General features: G+C 47.8%; 3 protein-coding genes across 12 annotated transcripts in view; 2 read left to right on the top strand and 1 right to left on the bottom strand.

The window, feature by feature from the left end:
* rfxank (regulatory factor X-associated ankyrin-containing protein) overlaps positions 1–16668 on the bottom strand; it is a 37308-nt gene extending 20640 nt beyond the window's left edge. Inside the window, exons 1-3 of one of the 3 annotated variants that reach the window (XM_073068070.1) lie at positions 16273–16668; positions 15953–16071; positions 1093–1406 (exon numbers count right to left, since the gene is read on the bottom strand). In XM_073068070.1, coding sequence (XP_072924171.1) covers positions 1093–1402 — 310 coding nt within the window. In that variant the 5' untranslated portion in view covers positions 1403–1406; positions 15953–16071; positions 16273–16668. The remainder of the gene's footprint in view (positions 1–1092; positions 1407–15952; positions 16072–16272) is intronic. The other 2 variants (XM_073068071.1, XM_073068069.1) reach the window with 2 other exon arrangements.
* Positions 16669–17064: 396 nt separating this feature from the next.
* The window catches only part of LOC140739691 (uncharacterized), a 58519-nt gene continuing 53223 nt past the window's right edge, over positions 17065–22360 (top strand). The window contains exon 1 of one of the 2 annotated variants that reach the window (XM_073068076.1): positions 17065–17183. In XM_073068076.1, coding sequence (XP_072924177.1) covers positions 17119–17183 — 65 coding nt within the window. In that variant the 5' untranslated portion in view covers positions 17065–17118. The other variant, XM_073068077.1, reaches the window with a different exon arrangement.
* borcs8 (BLOC-1 related complex subunit 8) overlaps positions 17105–22360 on the top strand; it is a 148484-nt gene continuing 143228 nt past the window's right edge. For all 7 annotated transcript variants that reach the window (XR_012101720.1, XM_073068083.1, XM_073068080.1 and 4 more), the window contains exon 1: positions 17105–17109. The gene's annotated coding sequence lies outside the window, so the exon portion shown is untranslated. The remainder of the gene's footprint in view (positions 17110–22360) is intronic.

Here is a 22360-nt window from a genome sequence, read left to right on the forward strand (position 1 = left end):
AGGAAGCTCCTGAGTGCTAACATCTCTGAGGATCTATCCTGGACCCAAAGTATTGAAACAATTTCAAAGAAAGCACAACAGCAGCTACCTTTCATTAGTAGTTTAAGAAGAATTTGTATTTCAAACACTCTCCCAAATTTCTACAGATGTACTTTGAAAAGCATTTTAACAGGTTGCATCACCATCTGCTATGGAAAGGCCCCTGCACAGGATCAGAAAAAGCTGGAGAAAGTTATAAAGTGGCATCCATCACTAAGGACTCCCATCACCCAGGACATCCCTCTTCTCATTGCTCCCAAAAAGGAAGATGTACAGCAGCCTAAAAATTTCAGGAACATCTTCCCCTCTGCCACCAGAGTTCTGAGTAGACGGTGAACCCATGAACACTTCCTCAGTACATTTCCTCCCTTTCTGCACTACTTATTTTATAATTTATTGTCTGTATTACCAAACATTACAATGTACAGCTGCCACAAAGTAACAATATATATCATGATATATGCCAGTGATATTAAACCAGATTCTGATTCTGATATTAAAACTGGAGGTTGATCGATTCTTGATTTGTCAGGGCATTAAAGATTACAGGGAGAAAGCAGGAGAATAGGGTTGAAAGGGATAATAATCAACCATGATGGAATGGCTGAGCAGACTCAATTGTCCAAGTGGCTTAATTCTGCTCCTATGTCTTATGGTCTGATTCCCAAAGTTCCCAGCCTCTTTTTCTACTTCTTCATAAACCCATCACCCTTAATGGGGCATTGACCACCGACAGCAGCTCAACAAAGACTTGTGTTCTTGGTCAATTTGTCCCCAGGTGTAGCCCATCTTCTAAGATCCTTCCTCTCCCAGGGATGAGGTCTTTGGAACTTCTGTTGGTGTTTCTGTAGCTCTGGGTTTTTGTGGGATGGGGTTGCTAGCCCTGTACCCAACCCTCCCAGCTGGGCTGGGGACCATCCATGGTGGAGTTCCAAACCCCTTCCAGCTGTCCCAATGTTTCACCTATCCCCACCTCCCACATGACCTTACAGCCACCCATGTCTCTCTCTTCCAACAATACTCTTTCCTCTCTCCCAGACGCCTCTGACCTACCATTGCCTGGGACAGAAACGTGTCTCGAGCTGGAAGAGACCGGATCCAAGACATTCACGAGGCGGATTGTTATAACTTGTTCCCCATGCTCGGTGACCTCAGGAGCTGCACACTTTATCTGCATTAAGTTGTTCAGTGCAGTCATCGCTGGGGGCTCCCTCCTTGTGGTGTTGTTTGAAGAGGTTTTCTGGTCCTGGTGGTGATCCCCATTCCTGTATGGCAGTGGGTGGTCAGTCTCCCTTGGACCCCCTGCCCCAGCTCCTGGTCTCTCGTCCTCACAGTGAGGGCCACTTCTTTTCCCCTCATCCATAGCACTGAAAAGGAACGAGAACATAACTCAGCAACTCACACGCCACAGTTAACCAGCCAGCACTTACACATTCTTCCGTCTGTCCTGTCCTCTGCCAGCTGAGGGCAGCAGTCAGTACTTCCCACTTAACACAGCACCCCCATAGCACCTCTCCCATGCTTTACTGGCTGGCTCAAAGAACTGAAAGTCACTCAGTTATTGCGACATAATGGGTTCAGCCCAGAGCATCACAGGTAAGTCCTCCCCACCATTGGACACACTTACGTGAAGCAATGTCACAACAAAGTAGCATCCATCAAGGACCCCACCAGCCAGCCAACGTTCTCGTCCCATACTACCACGAGGGAGGAGGTACAGAAGATACAGGTTCCACACCATCCAGTCCACGTTGTCATCCCATACTACCATGAGGGAGTTGGTACAGGAGATAGAGGTTCCACACCACCACGTTCAGGCACAGTCATTACCCTAAACCACCAGGCACCTGAACTAACACAGATGACTTCACTCACCATAACTCTGAACTGATTCCACAACCTAAGGTCTCACTTTCAAGAACTCTTAACTCAAGTTCTCAATATCATTTATCTAATTATTTGTAATTGTAGTTTTTCTTCCTTTCACCTTGGTTATTTGTCTTTGTGTCTAATTGTTCATTCATTGTATTGAGCAAACACGAGGAAATCTGCAGATGCTGGAAATTCAAACAACCACACACATAAAATGCTGGTGGAACACAGCAGGCCAGGCAGTTGCTGCCTGGCCTGCTGTGTTCCACCAGCATTTTGTGTGTGTTATTATTCATTGTATTGTCTTTCTTTGTACTTACTGGGAATGCCTGCAAGAAAATGGATGTTAGTTTTGTATATGGTGACATGTTGCTCCTTAATGTTGTTATGGGGGGTGTGGGGGTTAATGGGAAAAAACTCCTGCTACCTATCAAATGCTCCCAATGGCATCTGCCTCAAATAGCCTCTGACAACCAAGTCCAGTTTCTGGCCTTCACGTGTGGCTTAGCTACTGAACCCAGAAGAACCGTTTCTACTGACAGGAGAAGGGACAAAGGCCGGTTACTGGTGCCTTAAAACTAGTCACTTTGGGCAAATGGGGCTCGTCAGCCATGACAGGCAGTTCATCTAGAAGAAAAGCTCTAATCTCAAACCTCCACTGCCTTGCGGCTATACCTACTTACGGGGAGAGCTTTGGGAGTAAACTCCGAGGGAAAATTCCAGAACTGGAATCCCTACGGCTGTCCTACATTGAGTTCAACGCTGACTGGCAACTCCTGTGACTCTTTGGGTACCAAACGGTATCGGTCTCTGCCATACCTTTGGGTTCATCAGATGCGTGGAGAGGGGGAGCTTGCTACATGGGCAACAGTTTGCTCTCCATATCATATTGCCCAGGCTTGCATATCTAGACATATAGGACGCAATATCCATGGTAAACTCTGACCGACAGAGGCCCTCACTCACTCGTATGGTGACATATATGTACTTCAATAATAAATTTACTTTGAAGTGTTGTCACTTGTGTATCAAGAAAAAACCAAGTTGCACAATTTTTGTATTTGAATAAAGTTTGGTTATAAATAAAACAGCTACAAACAATCACCAGTGCTAAATTCTTGGCATTTGTTCAGTAGTTCACACTGTTCTTTAAAACAGCACAACTGGCATTCATGTGCCCCCTGAAGTGATACACCTTTCAATGTCTCAGGGGGTTACCCTCCCAACTCAGCCCCTCCATGTGCAGTAGTTGAAGGAGCCCAGACAATGATCCTTCCCCACAGAGCCTACGCATTATTTGCACCAGGCATCAGTGCGTCTCCCAGCATGTCCTCCAACAGCCTGGAATGTGCAAGTCGGCAGCATTCCCTTAGGGATATCTCAAGGTGCTGGGAGACCAAACAGTGTCCTTTACTGAATTGGTCCCTGTGTTTCTCTGGCAAAAGCCCAGAGATCAAACCTGTTAGGCAGCTGCTGGGGATGAACTGAGACACTGACTCATGTATCTGTCTCCACCCCCTCCAAATCTAGTCTACAAAGAGGTAGGTGACCCCACTACAGCTGTCCTGAGATCAGTGTGCTCTGCAAGATCCCACAAGACGGCAATGAAAAGTGACTGAGGGATGAGTCTTGTGCAAGGACACTGGAAACAAGCTCCTGCTTTCCCTGATTACATTGACAAGGGATATCAGGTAAACCCACCTAGGATCGAAATATCATTCACTTCTTCCCCAAAGCGCAGCACTTTGATACTCACTTCAGGATAAATAGGTGTTTCCTGGTTGGCAGTCAGTGGTGAGCACAGTGACACCGGAGTTGGTGCCATGGCCACCACTATTCAGGATATACAGTAATCATTTGGAAGCATTCCTAAGTTTGCTGATGACACTAGAACGTAGACCAGTACAGCACAGGAACACAATGTTGTGCTCAACCAATTAGATTAATCTCTTCTGCCGACACAATGTCCATATCCTTCCACTTTCCTCACATTCATGTAGCTATCTAAACATCACTTTTTAAAGTCCCTAATATATTTGCATTTAACATCACCCCAGACAGTGGCATTCCAGGCACCCACCACCCTTGGTTAAAAAAAAACTTGCCCCTGACATCCCCTTTGAAATTTCCCTCTCTCACCATGAATGCATCCTCCTAGTTTTAGACATTTCAACCCTAGGATAAAGATATTGGCTCTCACTATCTATGCCTCTCATAATCTTATAAACCTCTATCAGATCTCCCCTCGGCCTCTGCAACTCCAGAGAAACAACCCAAGTTTGTCCAACCTCTCTTTGTAACACATGCCCTCTAATCCAGGTAGTATCTTGGTAAACCTCTTCTGCACCCTCCCCAAAGCCTCCACATCCTTCCTAATAATAAGGCAATCAGAACTGTGTACAATATTCCAGAAGTGGCCCATTAGTTTTACAACAAAACTTCTTGAAATTGAGTTTAAATCAAGTTGTGCAGAGAATGGGGAGAGTCTGCAGAGAGATCAAGATAGGTTAAGTGAGTGAGCAGGGATGGGCTGTTGGAATGCAACATTGGTAAATGCAAGGTCATCCACATTGGAAGGAAAAATAGAACAGATTATTATTTAAATGGTGAAAGCTTGCAGCCAACTGTTGTGCAGAGACTTGGGAGTGTTTGTGTGTGAATCAGAAAAGATTGGTTTGCAGGTACAGCAGGTTATCAAGAAAGCAAATAAAATGTTGGCCTTCATTGCTAGAGGGATTGAATTTAAGAGCAGGGAGGTTATGCTGCAACCATAGAGGGTACTGGTGAGGCCGCACTTGGAGTACTGCGTGCTGTAATGGTCTCCTCACTTGAGAAAAGATATACACTGGATTCTGATTAATAGGTCCATGAGTTAATTGGGACAGCTGTTTATCTCAATGCATGGAGTGTAAGAAACAAGGAGGATGATCTTGTTGCACTATTACAGATTCTCAGGTATGATGTTATGGCCATCATTGATTCATGGCTGAAGGATGGTTGTAGTTGGGAGCTGAACATCCAAGGCTACACATTGTATCGGAGGATTAGAAAGGTTGGCAAAGGGGGTGGCATGGCTCTACTGATAAAGAATGGCATCAAATCAGTAGAAAGATGTGACTTTGGTTCGGAAGAAGTTGAATACTTGTGAGTTAAGAATCTGCAAGGGTAAAAGGACCCTGATGGCAGTTAATTTACAGGCCCCCCAACAGAAGCTGGGATGTGGGCCACAGATTACAACAGGAAACAGAAAAGGCATATCAAAAGGGCAATGTTATGATAGTCATGGGAAATTTTAACATGCTGGTAGATTGTGAAAATTAGATTGGTAATGAATCTCAAGACAGTGAGTTTGTTGAATGCCTATGAGATGGCTTCTTAGAGCAGTTTGTCGTTGAGCCAACTAGGGGATCAGCTATACTTGAATGGGTGTTATGTAATGAACTGGAAGCAATTAGGGAGCTTAAGGTAAAAGAACCTTTAGGAGACAGTGATCACAAAATGACTGAGTTCAACTTGAAATTTTATAGAGAGAAAGTACAGCCTGATGTAGCAGTATTTCAGTGGAGTAAGGGAAATTACATTGGTATGCAAGAGGAGTTGATCAAAGTAAATTGGAAGGAAGTGCTAACATGAGTTTCTGGAAAAAATGAGGAAAGTGCAGGATAGATGAATTCCAAAAACAAAGGAATACTGAAATGACAAAATAGTAAAATTGAATTGACTTTATTACTTACATCCTTCATATACGAGGAATAAAAATCTTTATGTTACGTCTCCGTCTAAATGTGCAATGTGCAATTTAGAGTAATTTGTATAAAAAGTGTGTACAACAGGACAGTCAATATACCATAGAAATACAATTATATCAGCATGAGTTAATCAGTCTGATCGCCTGGTGGAAGAAGCTGTCCCGGAGCCTGTTGGACTTGGCTTTTATGCTACTTTTTTGTGCTATGTTTTATGGTCTTATTTGGGACAACTCTTAACAAGAACAAAAACTAATTGAGAAAATAGCCAAGATTCCTTTCACTTACTTTGGACACTATGCCGCTTAATTAGGATAAGAGACTGTTGCCAAACCGTTTCTAACTAGAGTCAATCACATAAGCGTGCAGCCATTAGACACTACACCATGCTTACAGCAAAAAGTTTCTAAATATGTCATTGCAAAAGTGCGTGTTGACAGTGGTAGGGTGGAGGTACGACCATACCAAAGGAGCTGTAAGGTGCTCCATTCCTCCGCTAGCCAATACATCTGCTCTTGCCCCCATCCTCCTGCCACACTCACAGGGATAGGGTTCCTCATCCTCAACTACCAAGCCACCAGCCTCCGTATCCAGCACATAATTCTCCAGAACTTCCACCATCTCCAACGGGATCCCACCACTAAGCACGTCTTTCTCTCCCCCCCGCCCCCCCCAACTTTCTGCTTTACTCAGGCATTACTCCCTATCCCACTCCCTTGTCCATTCGTCCTTCCCCACTGATCTCCCTCCTGGTACTTATCCTTGCAAGCGGAACAACCATTACATCTGCCCCTACACCTCCTCCCTCACTGCTATTCAGGGCTCCAAACAGTTGAAACACCCCAGTTTCCTTGGCTGTGTAAGTCATGAGATGGAAGCACACTCGATCCCATCCAAACTCCGGTTTGTGTGGTTGCTGTGTCATTTGCTACCCTGTTACAAATTAACGCCACAAAATAACAGATAGTACACTGCATGCAATTAAAGTAATTATATTTATGAATCTTAACTGAAGGGTTAGTAAAGAATAACAAAAACAAAATGGCTCATTCTAATTAAACAGTGAAATATGCTGTATCCAGAGATACCGGCCACGTGACAGATGCACTGCCACCTGGCTGGTCGGAGGACACACCACATGCCAATCAACATGTGGTTGATTGCACACCTAAATTATTAGTCACCTTAACTGGATTATCTCGCCCAGCCCCATGCTTTAAAAGGTGAGACTTGTCCTTGGCTTGCCCTCTCTTACAGACCACCTCATTGAAGGTAAGTGCATTGATTTATGTTTGGGAAGGTCTATCGTTTGTCCTGGTAAGGGAGCCGCGGCTATCCAAGGTCAAGGGGGATAGTTGTTGTAGTGCTTTTCCCTTGTTCTTTGTATGTGTAACTGTACCCTGTCCCCACACCGCTCCGTGTATTGTAGTTGTTTGTGTTGACCCGACTTCCCCTTGTAAATAAATTCCTTATTATTAAAACTGTGTGTGTCCAGGCCTCTACTGTTGAGACTCAAAGAACCAGTTATCTTCCATCACAACATTTGGCGCTGCGGAGCAGGGTCTCATAGGTTTTGGCTGGACACAAGCACAGGGGATAATGTTCTGGAAAAAGGGGAAGAAAGCCAGTGCAGGCACCCAGGATAAGATCCCCGGGTGGGCTGATGAAAGGGAGGGATTTGAGAGTCTGGACAGCATGCTGGCAGACCACGGAAAACCAGTGGACTGGTCTGAGCAGTTAGAGCCCCGTGGAGAGAAGCTGGGCCATCATGTGGTCTCCCTCCTGAAGGAATCAGGGTTCCCCAAAGCCAAGGGGAGTCAAAGGGGTGCCTTCTGGTTGTTTGCGTCCCTGCTGAGACGCCAGGTTAGAATTACTGATCACCTGCAGCACTTGTGTGGTCAGAAGGACAGGGAAATTGAAGACCTCAGTTAGCGTTGTTGCACGCTGAAGGAAGCAGCACAGGCTGCCCAGGCCCGAGCCAATGACCTTGAAGTTAGGGGAACTGAACTTGCCTGTCGCCTCATAAAACTTCAGCAGGCGAGGGCAGCCCGTAGGTCTGGCTGGCAGCCGGACCCATTAAAGATTCGAGACTTTGTCCAGTGTGGCGACAAGCTGGACGCATGGCTGGGGGATGGGGACATCTGGCTGGATAGTGACGACGAGAGGGTGCCTGAGGAACCAAGGTCCCACAACCACCCTTCCCCAACTCCAACATGCCCGACCCGTCACCACGCGGTCCCAGGTTCACCACAGGTAGGATGGGAACGAGGGGGAGATGGCCGGACCTTCCCCTAGTCACTCCGAGACCACGGAGACCCGGGACTTCTCACCCGAGCTCCAACATGCCCGACCCGTCACCACGCGGTCCCAGGTTCACCGCAGGGAGGAAGGGAACGAGGGGAAGATGGCCGGACCTTCCCCTAGTCACTCCGAGAACACGGAGACCCGGGACTTCTCCCCCAAGGAGCTGACCCAGTTGGTGGATCGCTACCGCCAACGACCAGGCGAGCACCTCGCGGCCTGGCTGCTCCGGCTGTGGGACGAGGGGGGCCCAACCTCAGCCTCTCCCATCAGGAGGCAAGCGCCCTGGGAAGCCTCTCTGACCAGCAGAGCATAAACAATGCGCTGCGGGCGCCACAAGCAGAAATCCGCAACGGCACAACCCTGTGGGATCGGGTAGTGACCGCGGTACGAGCTCGCTATCCCACACTTCTGGAGTGGGATCTACACATGCGCCCGCAATGGGGTATGGTCAGTGAGGGCACCCGGGTTATCAGGGAATGGGCACTGGTCAACGGCATCTATCAAGGTGCCTGTGACCGTAACTTCCATGAAAACACACGAGTGACCGGTGCCCTAGCGGGATACTTGGTCACTACCGCACGCCCCGATCTGAAGTCGGTAATCCTGCCCCTCATGGCACCAGCTAGCGGTAGGACCATACAGGATGCCATCACCCTCCTGGAGGGATTAGAATATATGCAGAGGGGGGCACCTATGCAGGTCCGGAAGACCGAGACAAGGGCCCTAGACACTATCCCTCTCAGATATACACGCAGGCAGCTGTACACGGACCTGCTGCATGCAGGGGTGGATCGTAACCAGATAGATGGCATCCCCACCCCCAGCCTATATGCCCTGTGGAAGGAGCATTGCAGGGGGAAGACTACTTACAAAAAGACCACCCACACCAAGCCACGCTCCGCGCATTCCCTGCCTGAAACTGTCTCGAAGGCCCTCGAAGCAGAACTCAGACAGCTCGTCAGGCAGGAAATGTCCCACCTCCACCAGCAAAGTGCCTCAACCCCGGCGTGGCAGCCCTCTTCCCCCCTCCCATAGGATGAAGGCCAGGGCCCCTGGCGCATTTGCTCTCTCGCCCTTTCCCGCCCGGGGGACCTGAGGCCACATATACCTGTCACAGTACATTGGAGAAAGGGAAACACAGAGGTGGATGGCGCTTGTCGACACAGGTGCCCAGCACACAATTATCCCAGGCAATCCTGCCTTATGGAGGGGTACGGACATGCAGATAGAGGGACTGGTGGGCTCCCTGTTACCAGCTGGGGAGGTCACCCTTCGCCTAGCCATAGGCAACCATTCCCCCAGACATGTACAAGTCCTTATTGCCTCCGCCCCGGAATGTATCCTCGGGATCAATGTTTTAAAGGGACAATCACTTGAAACAAACAGGGGCAAGTTCACCTTCGGCATCGCGCGAGCCATTATTGTCATCGGGGCGGCTAAGTGGGAGCCAATTGTTATTCCCCCTCCCTCCAAGATCATCTGTAACAGTCAGTACAGAATGCCAGGGGTCGCCAAGAAATCGCAGACTCCATTCAAGCCCTGTTACGGGAGGGAATTATTAGAACCGCTGCCTCGCCTTTCAATAGCCCCATTTGGCCCGTCCATAAGAGGAACGGCTCCTGGCGGATGACCGTTGATTATAGGCAATTGAACAAGGCTGCACCCCCCCTCCCCTTGCCGCCGCTGTACCTGACATTGTCACCCTTATTGAAGACATCGCAGGCCGTCCCCATAAACCCTCGTACGCTGTTGTCGATTTAGCGAATGCATTTTTCTCGATTCCCCTGCACTCAGATAGCCAAGACCAGTTTGCCTTTACTTGGGATAGCAGACAATACACATTTAATCGCCTGCCCCAAGGCTACATTCACAGCCCCACTATCTGCCATGGCCTTGTCTCCCGCGATTTACACAACATCCAATTCCCACCGGAGATTTCGATTGCACATTATATAGACGGTATCCTTCTCTAAGGTCCTTCTGAGACCATTGTGTCAAAGGCCCTTCACATGCTAATCGAATCCCTCAGGGGATGGGGCTGGGCCATTAATATGGAAAAGATACAGGGCCCCAGCCAGGGTGTCATTTTCCTTGGAGTACAATGGAACTCCGGGCACAGAAGCATACCCGATGCCGCCAAAAATAAAATTTTAAATCTTGCCGTCCCCTCCAATAAAACTGACACACAGAGATTCGTGGGGCTCCTGGGCTATTGGCGGCAGCATATTCCCCACTCTCCTCCCCACTCCACAACATCTCTTCCCTTGACCCCCGATGGGGTGGGTGCTTCAGGAACTGGTATTTCCCTCCCTACAATTTGACCTCCACCCGAGTCCCCACCCTCAGAGTTATTCCACAGCCACTGAGTATACCTAACGAATGCTGGTGCAGACTCCGCAATGCGCACACTTCTAACTTCTCCGTTGGTCACAGCAACTGTCAGCGGAACTGGTACCCGGGTGTCCCAGTGACCACTGCCGACGATGCCGCTAAGCTGGGAGCTCCCTGGACTCTAAACGGGACCCACTGGATCTGCGGCCACCGCGCCTACCCGTGGCTCCCCACGAGCTGGTATGGCTGCTGCTTTCCAGCATATGTGGTGCCCTTCATCCACCCCCTGAATGACCTTGGGGAGCATCCGGCGTACAGCGGCCACCGGAACAAGAGGGCCATTACAAAGGCAGAGAGATCCTGGATGATAGCCTTTCCCAGTTATGGTACGGCCCGGCTGTCCCGGGAGGTGATCCAGATGACCAGTGTGCTCGAGACTCTGGCCAACAAGACGGCAGTGGCACTGCAACACACGGAGGATGCCCTCACCCGAACGGCGGCAGAACTGACAGCTGTCAGGATGGTCGCCCTGCAGAACCGAATGGCACTGGACTACCTGCTCGTTGCTGATGGAGGAACGTGTGCAGTGGTTGGTAAGGAATGCTGTACCTTTATCCCTGATGAGTCCAGCAACATCACTCACTTGGCTGCTCACATTCGGGACTCGGTGGCTAAAATTCAAAAATCAAGGGACCAGCTCCTCCAGCACAACACCTCATGGGGCAATTGGTGGCCATTTGGGTCCCTAGGGGGTTGGTGGGCAACTGTCATTCACTGGTCCATTGCACTCATTCTTGTACTCATAGCCATTTCTATACTATGTTGCGCATGCCAGCTGATTAAGAGTGTCTCTGCATTTACTTAGCTGCTCAAAATTGGTTATTTCTGGTATATGCGATTTTGTTTCACCCTCTTATGTGTGTTGGCTATGTGGTGCGTCTTCCGAGGGGTGAAGTGTATCCAGAGATACCGGCCACGTGACAGATGCACTGCCACCTGGCTGGTCGGAGGACACACCACATGCCAATCAACTAATGTGGTTGGTCCCTCCCAACTAATCAATGCACACCTAAATTATTGGTCACTTTAACTGGATTAACTCCCCCAGCCTCATGCTTTAAAAGGTGAGACTTGTCCCTGGCTCGGTCTCTCTTACAGACCACCTCATTGAAGGTAAGTGCATTGATTTATGTTTGGGAAGGTCTATCGTTTGTCCTGGTAAGGGAGCCGCGGCTATCCAAGGTCAAGGGGGATAGCTGTTGTAGTGCTTTTCCCTTGTTCTTTGTATGTGTAACCGTACCCTGTCCCCACACCGCTTCCTGTGTATTGTAGTTGCTTGTGTTGACCCGACTTCCCCTTTAATAATAAATTCCTTATTATTAAAACTGTGTGTCCAGGCCTCTACTGTTGAGACGCAAAGAACAAGTTATTTCCATCACAACATATGCACAAGTTGGAGCTCATCTTGAACTTCTCTGTCACTCAACACATTGGGCCCTCGGTCAATGTGAAAGTTCACACCACCTTCCTTACATCGCTCGCAATCCATCTCGAACGACCGGTTCTCCCCAGTGTCTTCTCTCTCCATCTCCTCTTGATCAAAAGCCCCAAGCCCAACCTTAGTGTCCATCACCAGAGAAACCTCCCCATTAATCTGACCTGCTTCGGTACTACTAACTGGGATGTACTGCAAGGGGGGCTCTGTGGGGGCGTTGAGGAGGTCACTGAATGCACAACGGACTATATTAACTTTTGTGTGGATGCCGTTGTTCCTGTTAGAACTGTTTGCTGCTATCCCAATAATAAGCCCTGGATCACTAGTCACATCAAAGGCCTCCTAAACCAGAAGAAGAGGGCCTTTAAAGATGGTGATCGGTTGGAGCTTAAAAGAGTTCAGAAGGAACTCAGAGTACAGATAAGGGGGGCAAAGGAGCAGTATAGGAGGAAGCTAGAACAAAAGCTGCAGAAAAAAAGCATGAAGGAGGTGTGGGATGGGATGAAAATCATCACCGGATGCGGTGCAAAGTGGGGGGCGAACATAAGTGGAGATGTGGAGAAAGCGAACCAGCTGAACAACTTCTTCAACAGGTTCGACAGCTCAATCTCATCCTCACCGCAGAAATCCACACCAGGCTTACTTCCCTCACAGGAAAATAGCCACTCACAGGAGACCTTGCCCACGCCCAGGATTACGGCTGCACAGGTGGAAGGTCAACTGAGGAAGATCTGTACCAGCAAGGCGGCTGGACCAGATGGAGTTTCCCCACGATTACTGAGGGCCTGTGCGACTGAGCTGGGAGAACCACTACAGCGCATCTTCAACATGAGCCTGGAGCAGAGAAGAGTACCCAGACAGTGGAAAACATCCTGTATTGTCCCGGTACCGAAGAAACCACAACCAAAGGAGTTGAATGACTTCAGACCTGTTGCCTTGACGTCGCACGTGATGAAGACCATGGAGCGGCTGATAATACAGAATCTGAGGCCACAAACCAGGCACGCCCAGGATAATAAGCTGGTAAGGAAGGCGGGCTCTGTCGTGGGCAAAGTACTGGAGAGTTTAACATCGGTAGCTGAGCGAAGGGCGCTGAGTAGGCTACGGTCAATTATGGATAACTCTGAACATCCTCTACATAGCACCATCCAGAGACAGAGAAGCAGTTTCAGCGACAGGTTACTATCGATGCAATGCTCCTCAGACAGGATGAAGAGGTCAATACTCCCCAATGCCATTAGGCTTTACAATTCTACCGCCAGGACTTAAGAACTTTTTAAAAGCTATTATTAATGCTTTTTGAGATAGTGATTTAGATGCATATCATATTTTTTACTGAGTTAAGTATTGTATGTAATTAGTTTTGCTACATCAAGTGTATGGGACATTGGAAAAAAGTTGAATTTCCCCATGGGGATGAATAAAGTATCTATCTATCTATCTATCTAATTGGATGGCACACATTTCTCCTCTCTCTTATCTTCAACAGTAACTCAAACAAGCATGAAATCAGAGCAGACTGCTCTTACAGAACTGCCAAAGTGAAATACATACAGCATAACAATAAAAATGTGAACCAGGGCAGTACAGTCCTTCCAGGTGAGGCAACACTTCACCTGTAAGTCAGTTGGGGTCATATAAAGTGTCTGGTACTCCCAGTGTGACCTCCTGCATATCGGTGAAACTTCACATAGATTAGGAGACCATTTCGCTATATACCTACGCTCCATCCACCAGAAGCAGTATCTCCCAGCGGCCCACCATTATAATTCCGCTTCCCATTGCCATGTCACTCCATGGCCTCCTCTACTGTTGCAATGAGACCACACTCAAGTTGGAGGAACAACAACTTATATTCTGTCTGGGTAGCTTCCAGCCTGATGGCATGAATATCGATTTCTCCATCTTCCTGTCATGGCCCACCTCCCCCCTTCACCATTCCCCATCCCCTTTTCCCTCTCTCTCCTCATCTCTGTGCCTGCTCCTCCCCCCTTTCTTTCTCCCATGGCCTCCTGTCTCTATCGAACTCCTTCTTCAGTCCTGTATCTCTTTCACCAATCAACTTCCCAGCTATTTACTTCATCCCTCCCCCTCCCGGTTTCACCCATCACCTTGTGTTTCTCTCTCCCTCCCCCACCTTTTAAATCTACTCCTCATTTTTTTTTCTCCAGTCCTACCGAAGGGTGTCAGCCTGAAACATCGACTGTAGTTTTTTCCATAGATGCTGCCTCTGATTGATAGTACAGTCAGCCTTCCTTATCCACGGATTCCGCACACGCGAATTCAACCAACCGCGAATCGCGAAAACCTGGAAGTGCTCTTCCAGCACTTGTTGTTTGAGCATGTACAGACTTTTTTTTTCTTGCCATTATTCCCTAAACAATGCAGTATAACAACCATTTTACATAGCATTTACATTGTATTAGGTAATATAAGTAATCTAGAGATGATTTAAAGTATACGGGAGGATGTGCATAGGTTATCGTGCATCGGGATCGAAAAAAATCGGAAGTTCTCTTACTAAGTAAGTCGGAACAGGTACATCCTGTATTATTCAGCATTTGTTAGTCAAACATTTGTCTTAGTATATAGTTTACCTTTCTATGCATATAAAACACTTAAGAACTTATGTTTCAGCGCCGGACTTGGGAATGGAAGTTTTCGGGACAGATCGCTCCCAAGTGCGCTCCCCACCGTGCTGCGTTGATGTGGAGGATCAAAAACCCAAAACTCAATAATAAAACCACTGCGTTGCTTAGTAATAATTGTAGCTTTCATCGGGGCAGTCTTTCTCACTTTATCCTTTAAAATTGTTCCAATCGTTGACCGACGTAGCCTAACGCTTTTCCAATGACCGATGGCTTTTCACCCCTTTCCGATCGCTTTATTATTTCCACTTTATTTTCAATCGTGATCGTGATTATTTTCGTGAACAGAAACACTGCACATTCAGAGCTCTGGCGCCGGGTCCTAATGTCCACCGCTCTGAGACAGGTTAAATAAGGGCTGGGGTTCCACTGGGTCCAAAGGTCCACCGCATTGAGACAGGTTGAATAAGGGACTTGAACATCCGCGAATTTTGGTATCCGCGAGGGGTCCCAGAACCAATCCTCCGTGGATAAGGAGGGCCACGGAAAAGGCCAAGCATTCAGAGACACACTAATTAACAGTTGCCAAGATTGGAGAACAACTCAACCCAACCAAGCAGTAAGACAATTCAGAACTGTTTCGCTCACCACAGTTTCAAGCATTCAGGCTTGGAGATGTCAGAAACAGCCCATTTGAAGGTAGTGACAATCATCTTAAATGTTACATTGAAAATGAAGATTTGGAGGATGCAAACATTTAAAGCATTGTATGAAGGCAGTCCATTATTTGGTTCATTTACCAAAAGAACACAGCAACATGTTGGTTGGCCACCTTGTCCAACAATGACAGGATTTTTAAAACTGGAAAAGCTGTTGCACTGATGTTGTCTTTTGACCTCAGAAGTATGGGTCCAGTGGTATGAGCAGTTGTCACAAACTGGGGTCTTCCTTGCTCATTGCAGTGATGACCATGACTACTTCTAGTGCCTCGTCACGCCCCTCACTCTCCACAGAATGTCACAGAACTGGCTTCCTGGCCTTGGATCTCAGTGTAGAGTTCATCCACCCAGTCCAACTGGCCCACCACCTACCCTCTCCTAGTTTTGCCTGTCTGTTGAAGCAGTGTACCAGGGTGTGGCCAGTGTCACATGCAAACAGCTAGTGAGAGGTGCATGTCAGTTGGGGACCAAAGGTGAGTGAGCTGCCCCTGACTGGTAACCATTACACCAGATGAATTCCTCTGACAATAACTAAGGAACTAATTTAGTTTTATATAACTGTAGTAGTATTGGTGGTGTTCTGATTTGTTCTGTATTTCACTTAAATACATAATTTGTTACTCGGTTAACCATTAATTTGTCTTCTCTTTATGTCTTTTTAATTATTTCCATGAAACTTGCGCCAGTTGGGGCAGCCACTTAATTGGGCCAAAATGTACTGGTCCCCAAGTGTCCCAATTAAGCGAGTTTGGACACAGTGCCGAAGAGGTTGATTCCCGAGAAGAGTTGTTTAGCCTGTGCGAGTGGGTAAAAAGACGGACGGAGGAGAAGAGGGATTGAAATCCAAGTCGCACTGACCGTTCTGTGGTGAGACTTCACCCGAACAGGACTCGGCTTCACTATCTGATCGCCGCCCAACTCCAGCAAAGCTCCGAGGCCTCTGCACCTCACAGGAGACCGAACCACCTTGTGAGAAGCTGCGAAATGAAGACAGCGAGTACAAAATGCCCCAAATTCACATCACCCAGATAAATCTTTCACCCAATGTGATGGCAACGATTCCCAATAACTACAGAATTCACAACACACCCCTGGGTAAACTCAGAGCACTTTCGAGAAACTCTGCTGATGCAAATACTTTCAGGATCGGTTGGACAAGTGCAAGCCCCATACTGTACCTGGAAGGTGAGGCACGTCTGTAATTGCCCTCAGTCCGAGTCTGGAGCAAACGGACAGTAAACACTCCTCTCCAAAAGTGAAAGTAACCGTGAAGTATCCCACAATGCAGCGCAGCAGATGCAGTGCATGGATTTCGCAGCAATATTTATGATCCGACAGCACTCGTGAAACCTGCAAGAACGGCGACGAACATGCCCGCACCGAGCCGCTCCGTCCCGTTCATCACCAGTCACGCCGGTGCCCGGATCCCCAGGCATGAGTGACAGCTACTGCAGCCAATCAGTGTCTGAACTGCAGTCTGTAAACTGTAGAAATGAACAAGAGGCGACCCTTTAATGAAAATTGGTTTATTTTCATGCAGAAACTTTTGAAGCACATATATCGACAGCAGAGGGTTGGGAGCAGAATGTGGAACACCGGCCGCTCGCAATAGCATCAGCATCGTTGACCCCCCCCCCCCGGCTCCGCCGACTGTCAATCAAACGTTACCACCTAGATGGCGGGGGTGGTCAATTAAGATGGAAGCTTTCATTCTCACCTAAGAAAAAAGATTATACAATTCTTCTCTAGTAACAATATAATATTTCAATTTCCTCTTCCTCTGGGAGTTTATTTTCTTGGTAGTAGACTAAAAGTCACCAGCATTTCAACGATATGTTCCACCTCCTCCCGCCCATATTAATATTGCTTGTACTCAGATTTGAAAGGAGGAAAGAGGCGGATCCATCTCTGACGGATAGGATGAACAGCCAGTAGAAAGACGAGAGTTAGGCTGTCCCGATGCGGATTGGATGAGATGACTCTGCTCCCGTGTGGCGTTTGGACGCGGTGGCGGCTGATGTGCGATGAATGATGATGGGGAGCACGGAGCGCGGCGCCTACATCGAGCGCTGCGGCAGCAGGATTCTCGGTAAGGACACCGACCGACTCCGTGGGCGGGCAGGCTCTCGGCAGCCGAGGTTTGCGGCTCTGCAGCAGTCAGCGCACTTTGCGCGTGTCCTGGCACGTCGGACAAGTCCGGGCTTAGCGCAGGTCAGGTCCGCCGCACTTACGATCGGTGGCAGTGAGTCCGGTGCAATATGTACTAGTGCAAGCAAGTGCGCGTTGGGTTTGCTCCCAGATTGGACATCAACTCGGTGGGCCAACTAACCTTACAAAAGGGAACAATGTGAAGTAGAATTGGGAATAGGCTTGAAGGATTTGTCGTTACGGGGGATGTGGACAGAAAACAACCTGGGGTGCAAGGTGATTGTTGGATCCTCATTGATAAGTAACACCTTCATGCATCGTTTCTGAAGATGTCGATGGTGGGAAGCGTGGTGCCCAAGCTGGCTGAGTCTACAGCTCTCTGCAGCCTCACTGGAGATCCATTCCAGGCGGCAATGCAACCAGACAGAATGCGGTCCTGTCCCCCTTCCATCGGGCAGAAAGATGCAAAAAGCTCAAAGCATGCGCCAGCTTCCAGTTTGGAGTGGACTTAACTTTGGAATCGATTTGTTGTCTCATGTACCAAGACAGTGAGAAACGTGTCTTAACTGTTTATACAGTTCTATTAATTACAACAGTGCCTTGAGGTAGTACAAGATAAAACAATAACAGAATGCAGAATGAAATGTAAGTAAGTGCGGTGGGGGTAAACAGTAAGGGGCAAAGTCGATTGTTAGGTCAGATCACTTCTGCTATACTAGAGACGGGGTGCAAGTGGCAGGAAGTATACAGACTCTTGGCCTGGAAGCTTCACTCAGAGGCTGAATGTCTGCTTCACTCGGGGTGATGCGCAGAACTAAGTGCTGGCCAGGAAGGTACCCCTCCCCCCAGGAGAGCAGACAGTCTGGTTAAAGCTGAGGGGAGGGAGACCCTGGCGAGAGCCAAGCCCCGCAATGCGGCGGAGTCCGATAATGTACCAGGCCAGGTCTGAAAGGCTCTGCAGACCAGCTAGTAGGTATATGGAACACTCCTTTGTCCTCTCAGTTTTTAAGGCAACAACCACCATTCCAGTGCCAGAGGAGGTGACAGTCACCTGCCTGAATGATTATCGTACGGTGGCATTAACATCAACTTCTGCCATCCACTGTCCTGTCCCACCTGGAAAATGGGATTTCACATGCCAGACTTCAGTTCTGTATTCAGCACCACCCTAACCCCAGAAACTGTTCTCACTGGGTCACATCTGTAACTGGATACTGGACATCTTAACAGTAAGACCACAGTCAGTCTGTATGGTCAGCAACATCTCTCCACCCATTACACTGAGCATTGGCACTCCTCCCCCCCCCCCAAGGCTGTGTGCTCAGCCCACTGCTGATGCATGACTGTGTTGCAGGAACCAGCTGAAACCATGTTATCAAGTTTGTGGGTGACACAGCAGTGGTTGGCCATATCAAGAATGATGACAAGATGGAGTATAGAGAGGAAGTGGAGCGGCTGGTGGATTAGTGTGAGAAGAACAACCCAAGCCTGAACGCGGAGGAGACAGAGGAAAACATTGTGGACTTCAGGAAGGTGCAGACAAACCATTTCCATCTGTGAATACATGGCTCATCTGTAGAGAGAGTTAAGTGCACCAAGTTCCTGGGAGTTCACAACATGGGTGACATCACCTGCTCCTTTAATATCACCCCTCTGAACAGGAAGGCTCAGCAGTGCCTCCACTTCCCAAGACAATTGAGGCGAGCAAGGCTCCCCACTCTCCCTGCCCCCATCTTTACTGTGTTTGACAGGAGCATTATTGGGAGTGTTTTGACAAGTTGCATCTCCATCTGCTATGGGAGCAGTTGGGCATTGGACCAGAAGTCCCAACGAAAGACCGTGAGAATAGCTGAGAGGACCATAGGGATCTCCCTACCATCCATCAGGGACATTTATCAGGAGTGCTGCAAACGCAAGGCCCTTAGTATTATTAAGGATTCCATCCATCCACCCAGCATCCTCTAACATTCTATCATCAGGCAAGATAAATAGATAGTTTAATGATCTTAAAGGAAATTACAGTCTCACAGTAACATTACAAATGCACTGATATACAAATATTGTTGGGAGAAAGCCAACGGTGAGAGTAGCAGTGTCAGGCTTTGACAAAAAGAGGCTGAGGCCAAAGTCACAGGTTAAAAGATTTGGTCTTGGTTGCTCATTGTACAGTGTGGACAGGATGGCAGATATGTTAGTGGAATGCTCCTCCTGTAGGATGTGGAATTCGTGGAACCTGGTGGTCTCCCTGATGACTACACCCGTGGGAAGTGCAGCCAACTCCAGCTCCTGAAAGACCGGATTAAGGAGCTGCAGCTGGATGCACAAAGGATCATCGGGGAGGCAGAGCAATTGATAGATAAGATTTTGGAGCAGGTGATTACACCCAGGGTGTAGAATTCGGGGAGGAGATGGGTGAACATTGAGAGAGGTAAAAGGAGAAGGAAGTCAGTGCAGGGTCCCCCTGTGGCCATTCCCCTCAGCAACAGCTATACCCCTTTGGATACTGCTGAGTGGGGGTGACCTATCTAGGCAAGGCAGCAGCAGCCAGACCAATAGCACTGTGGTCAGCTCTGAGCCTCAGAAGGGTAGGGTGAAATCAGGCAGGGCAATAGTCATAAGGGACTCGATAGTTACAGTAACAGATGGAGGCGCCAGGATAGTGTGTTACCTCCCGGGTGCTCAGGTCCAGGATGTCTCTGAGTGGTTACAGAATATTCTTGAAGGGGAGGGTGAGCATCTGGAAGTCATGGTACATGTTGGTACCAATGACATAGGCAGGTAGAGGTCCTGCACAGTAAGTTTAGTGAGTTAGGAAGGAGGCTGAAGAGCAGGACCTCCAAGGTGGTAACCTCTGGATTACTCCCAGTACCACAAGCTAGGGATGGCCACAACAGGAAGGTAGTGCAGACAAATGAGTGGCTGAAGAGATGGTGCAGGAGGCAGGGCTTCAAGATCTTGATTCATTGGAACCTTTCCTGGGGAAGTGGGACAGGTTGCACCTGAACTGGAGGGATGTTTGTTGATGCTATTGGGGAGGGTTTCAACTAGATTTGTAGGGGGGTAGGAATTGAAGCTTGTAGGGAATTTGTGAGGAAGGAAAGGCAGATATGATGGAGCAAAGATGCACTCAGCCAGATAGTTTGAGATGTGTCTATTTTAATGCAAGGAGTGTCATAAACGAGGCAGATGAACTGAGAATGTGGAACTATGATGCTGTGGCCATTGCAGAGACTTGGATGTCTCAGGGGCAGAAATGTCTGCTGACTGCCAGGCTTTAGATGTTACAAAAATGACAGGAAGGGGGCCATAACTCTACTGAGTGTTTTTTTATAGACTCCCCCACCACCAATAGTAACAAAGACATTGAGGAGCAGCGAGGGAGGCAGATTCTGGAACGGTGCAATAATAATAAGGTTTTTATGATGGGTGATTTTAACTTTCCTAATATTGATTGGCATCTCCTTAGACAAGGGGTTTAGAAGGAGTGGAGTTTGTTTGGTGTGTTCAGGAAGTTTCTTGATGCAATATGTAGATAAGTCAACTAGAGGAGAGGCTATACTTGATTTGGTATTGAGAACTGAAGCTGGTCAGGTGTCCCGATCTCTCAGTGGAAGAACATTTTGGAGGTAGTGATCACAAGTCTGTCTCCTTTCCCATTGTGCTGGAGAGGGATGGGAGCAGACAATTTGGGAAAACATTTAATTGGGGTATGGGGAAATATGATGCTATTAGGCAGAAACCTGGGAGCAGATGTTCTCAGAGAAATGCACAACAGAAATGTGGCAAATGTTCAGGGAACATTTGCATGATGTTCTGCATAGGTATGCTCCATTGAGGCAGGGAAAGGATGGTAGGGTAAATGAACCATGCTGTACAAAGTATGTAGACAATCTAGTTAAGAAATGAAAAGTTTATGAAAGGTTCAAGAAACTACGTACTGTTAGAGCTCTAGAAAATTACCAGGTGCCAGGAAGGAGCTTAAGAATGAAATTAGGAGAGCTAGAAGGAACAATGAGAAGGCCTTGGCGAACAGGATTAAGGAAAACCCCAAGGCATTCTACAAGTATATGAAAAACAAGAGGCTGAGCTGTGTGAGAATAGGACCAATCAGGTGTAATAGTGGAAACGTGTGCATGGAGTCTGAGGAGGTGGCAGAGGTACTTAATGAATACTTCACTTCAGTATTCACCAGGGAAAAGGATCTTGGCAATTATGGACTGAAATGCTTGAGTATATAGACATTAAGATGGAGGATGTGCTGGAGCTGTTGAAAGGTACTAAGGTAGATAAGTCGCCGGGACCAGACAAAATACATCCCAGGCTGCTGTGGGAAGCGAGGGAGGAGATTACTGAGCAACTGGCAATGATCTTTGCATCATCAATAGGGACGGGAGAAATACCAGAGGATTGGAAGGTTGCAAATGTTGTTGCTCCCTTGTTCAAGAAAGGGAGTAGAGATAACCCAGGAAATTATAGACTAGTGAGTCTTACTTCAGTGTGGGGCAATTTGTTGCAGAAGATCCTGAGAGTGGGATTTATGAGCATTTGGAAAGACATAATCTGATTAGGAATAATCAGCATGGCTTTGTCAAAGGCGGGTCGTGCCTTACAAACCTGATTGAATTTTTTGAGGATATAACATTGATGAAGGTAGAATAGTGGATGTAGTGTATATGGATTTCAGAAAGTCATTTGATAAGGTTCCCCATGTAAAGCTCATTCAGAAAGTAATGAGGCATGGGATCTAAGGGGTCCTTTCTTTGTGGAAACAACACACACAAAATGCTGGTGGAACACAGCAGGCCAGGCAGCATCTATAAGGAGAAGCACTGTCGATGTTTCTGATGAAGGGTCTCGGCCCGAAACGTCGACAGTGCTTCTCCTTATAGATGCTGCCTGGCCTGCTGTGTTCCACCAGCATTTTGTGTGTGTTGTTTAAATTTCCAGCATCTGCAGATTTCCTCGTGCTTGCTTTGTGGATCCAGAATTGGCTTGCCCACAGAAGGCAAAGAGTGGTTGTAAATGGTTGGAATTCTGCATGAATGACAATGACCAGTAGTGTTCTGCAGGGATCTGTTCTGGGACCCCTTCTCTTTGTGATTTTTATAAATGACCTGG

This window comes from Hemitrygon akajei, chromosome 16, assembly GCF_048418815.1.
Source record: "Hemitrygon akajei chromosome 16, sHemAka1.3, whole genome shotgun sequence".
NCBI classification, from domain to species: Eukaryota; Metazoa; Chordata; class Chondrichthyes; order Myliobatiformes; family Dasyatidae; genus Hemitrygon; species Hemitrygon akajei.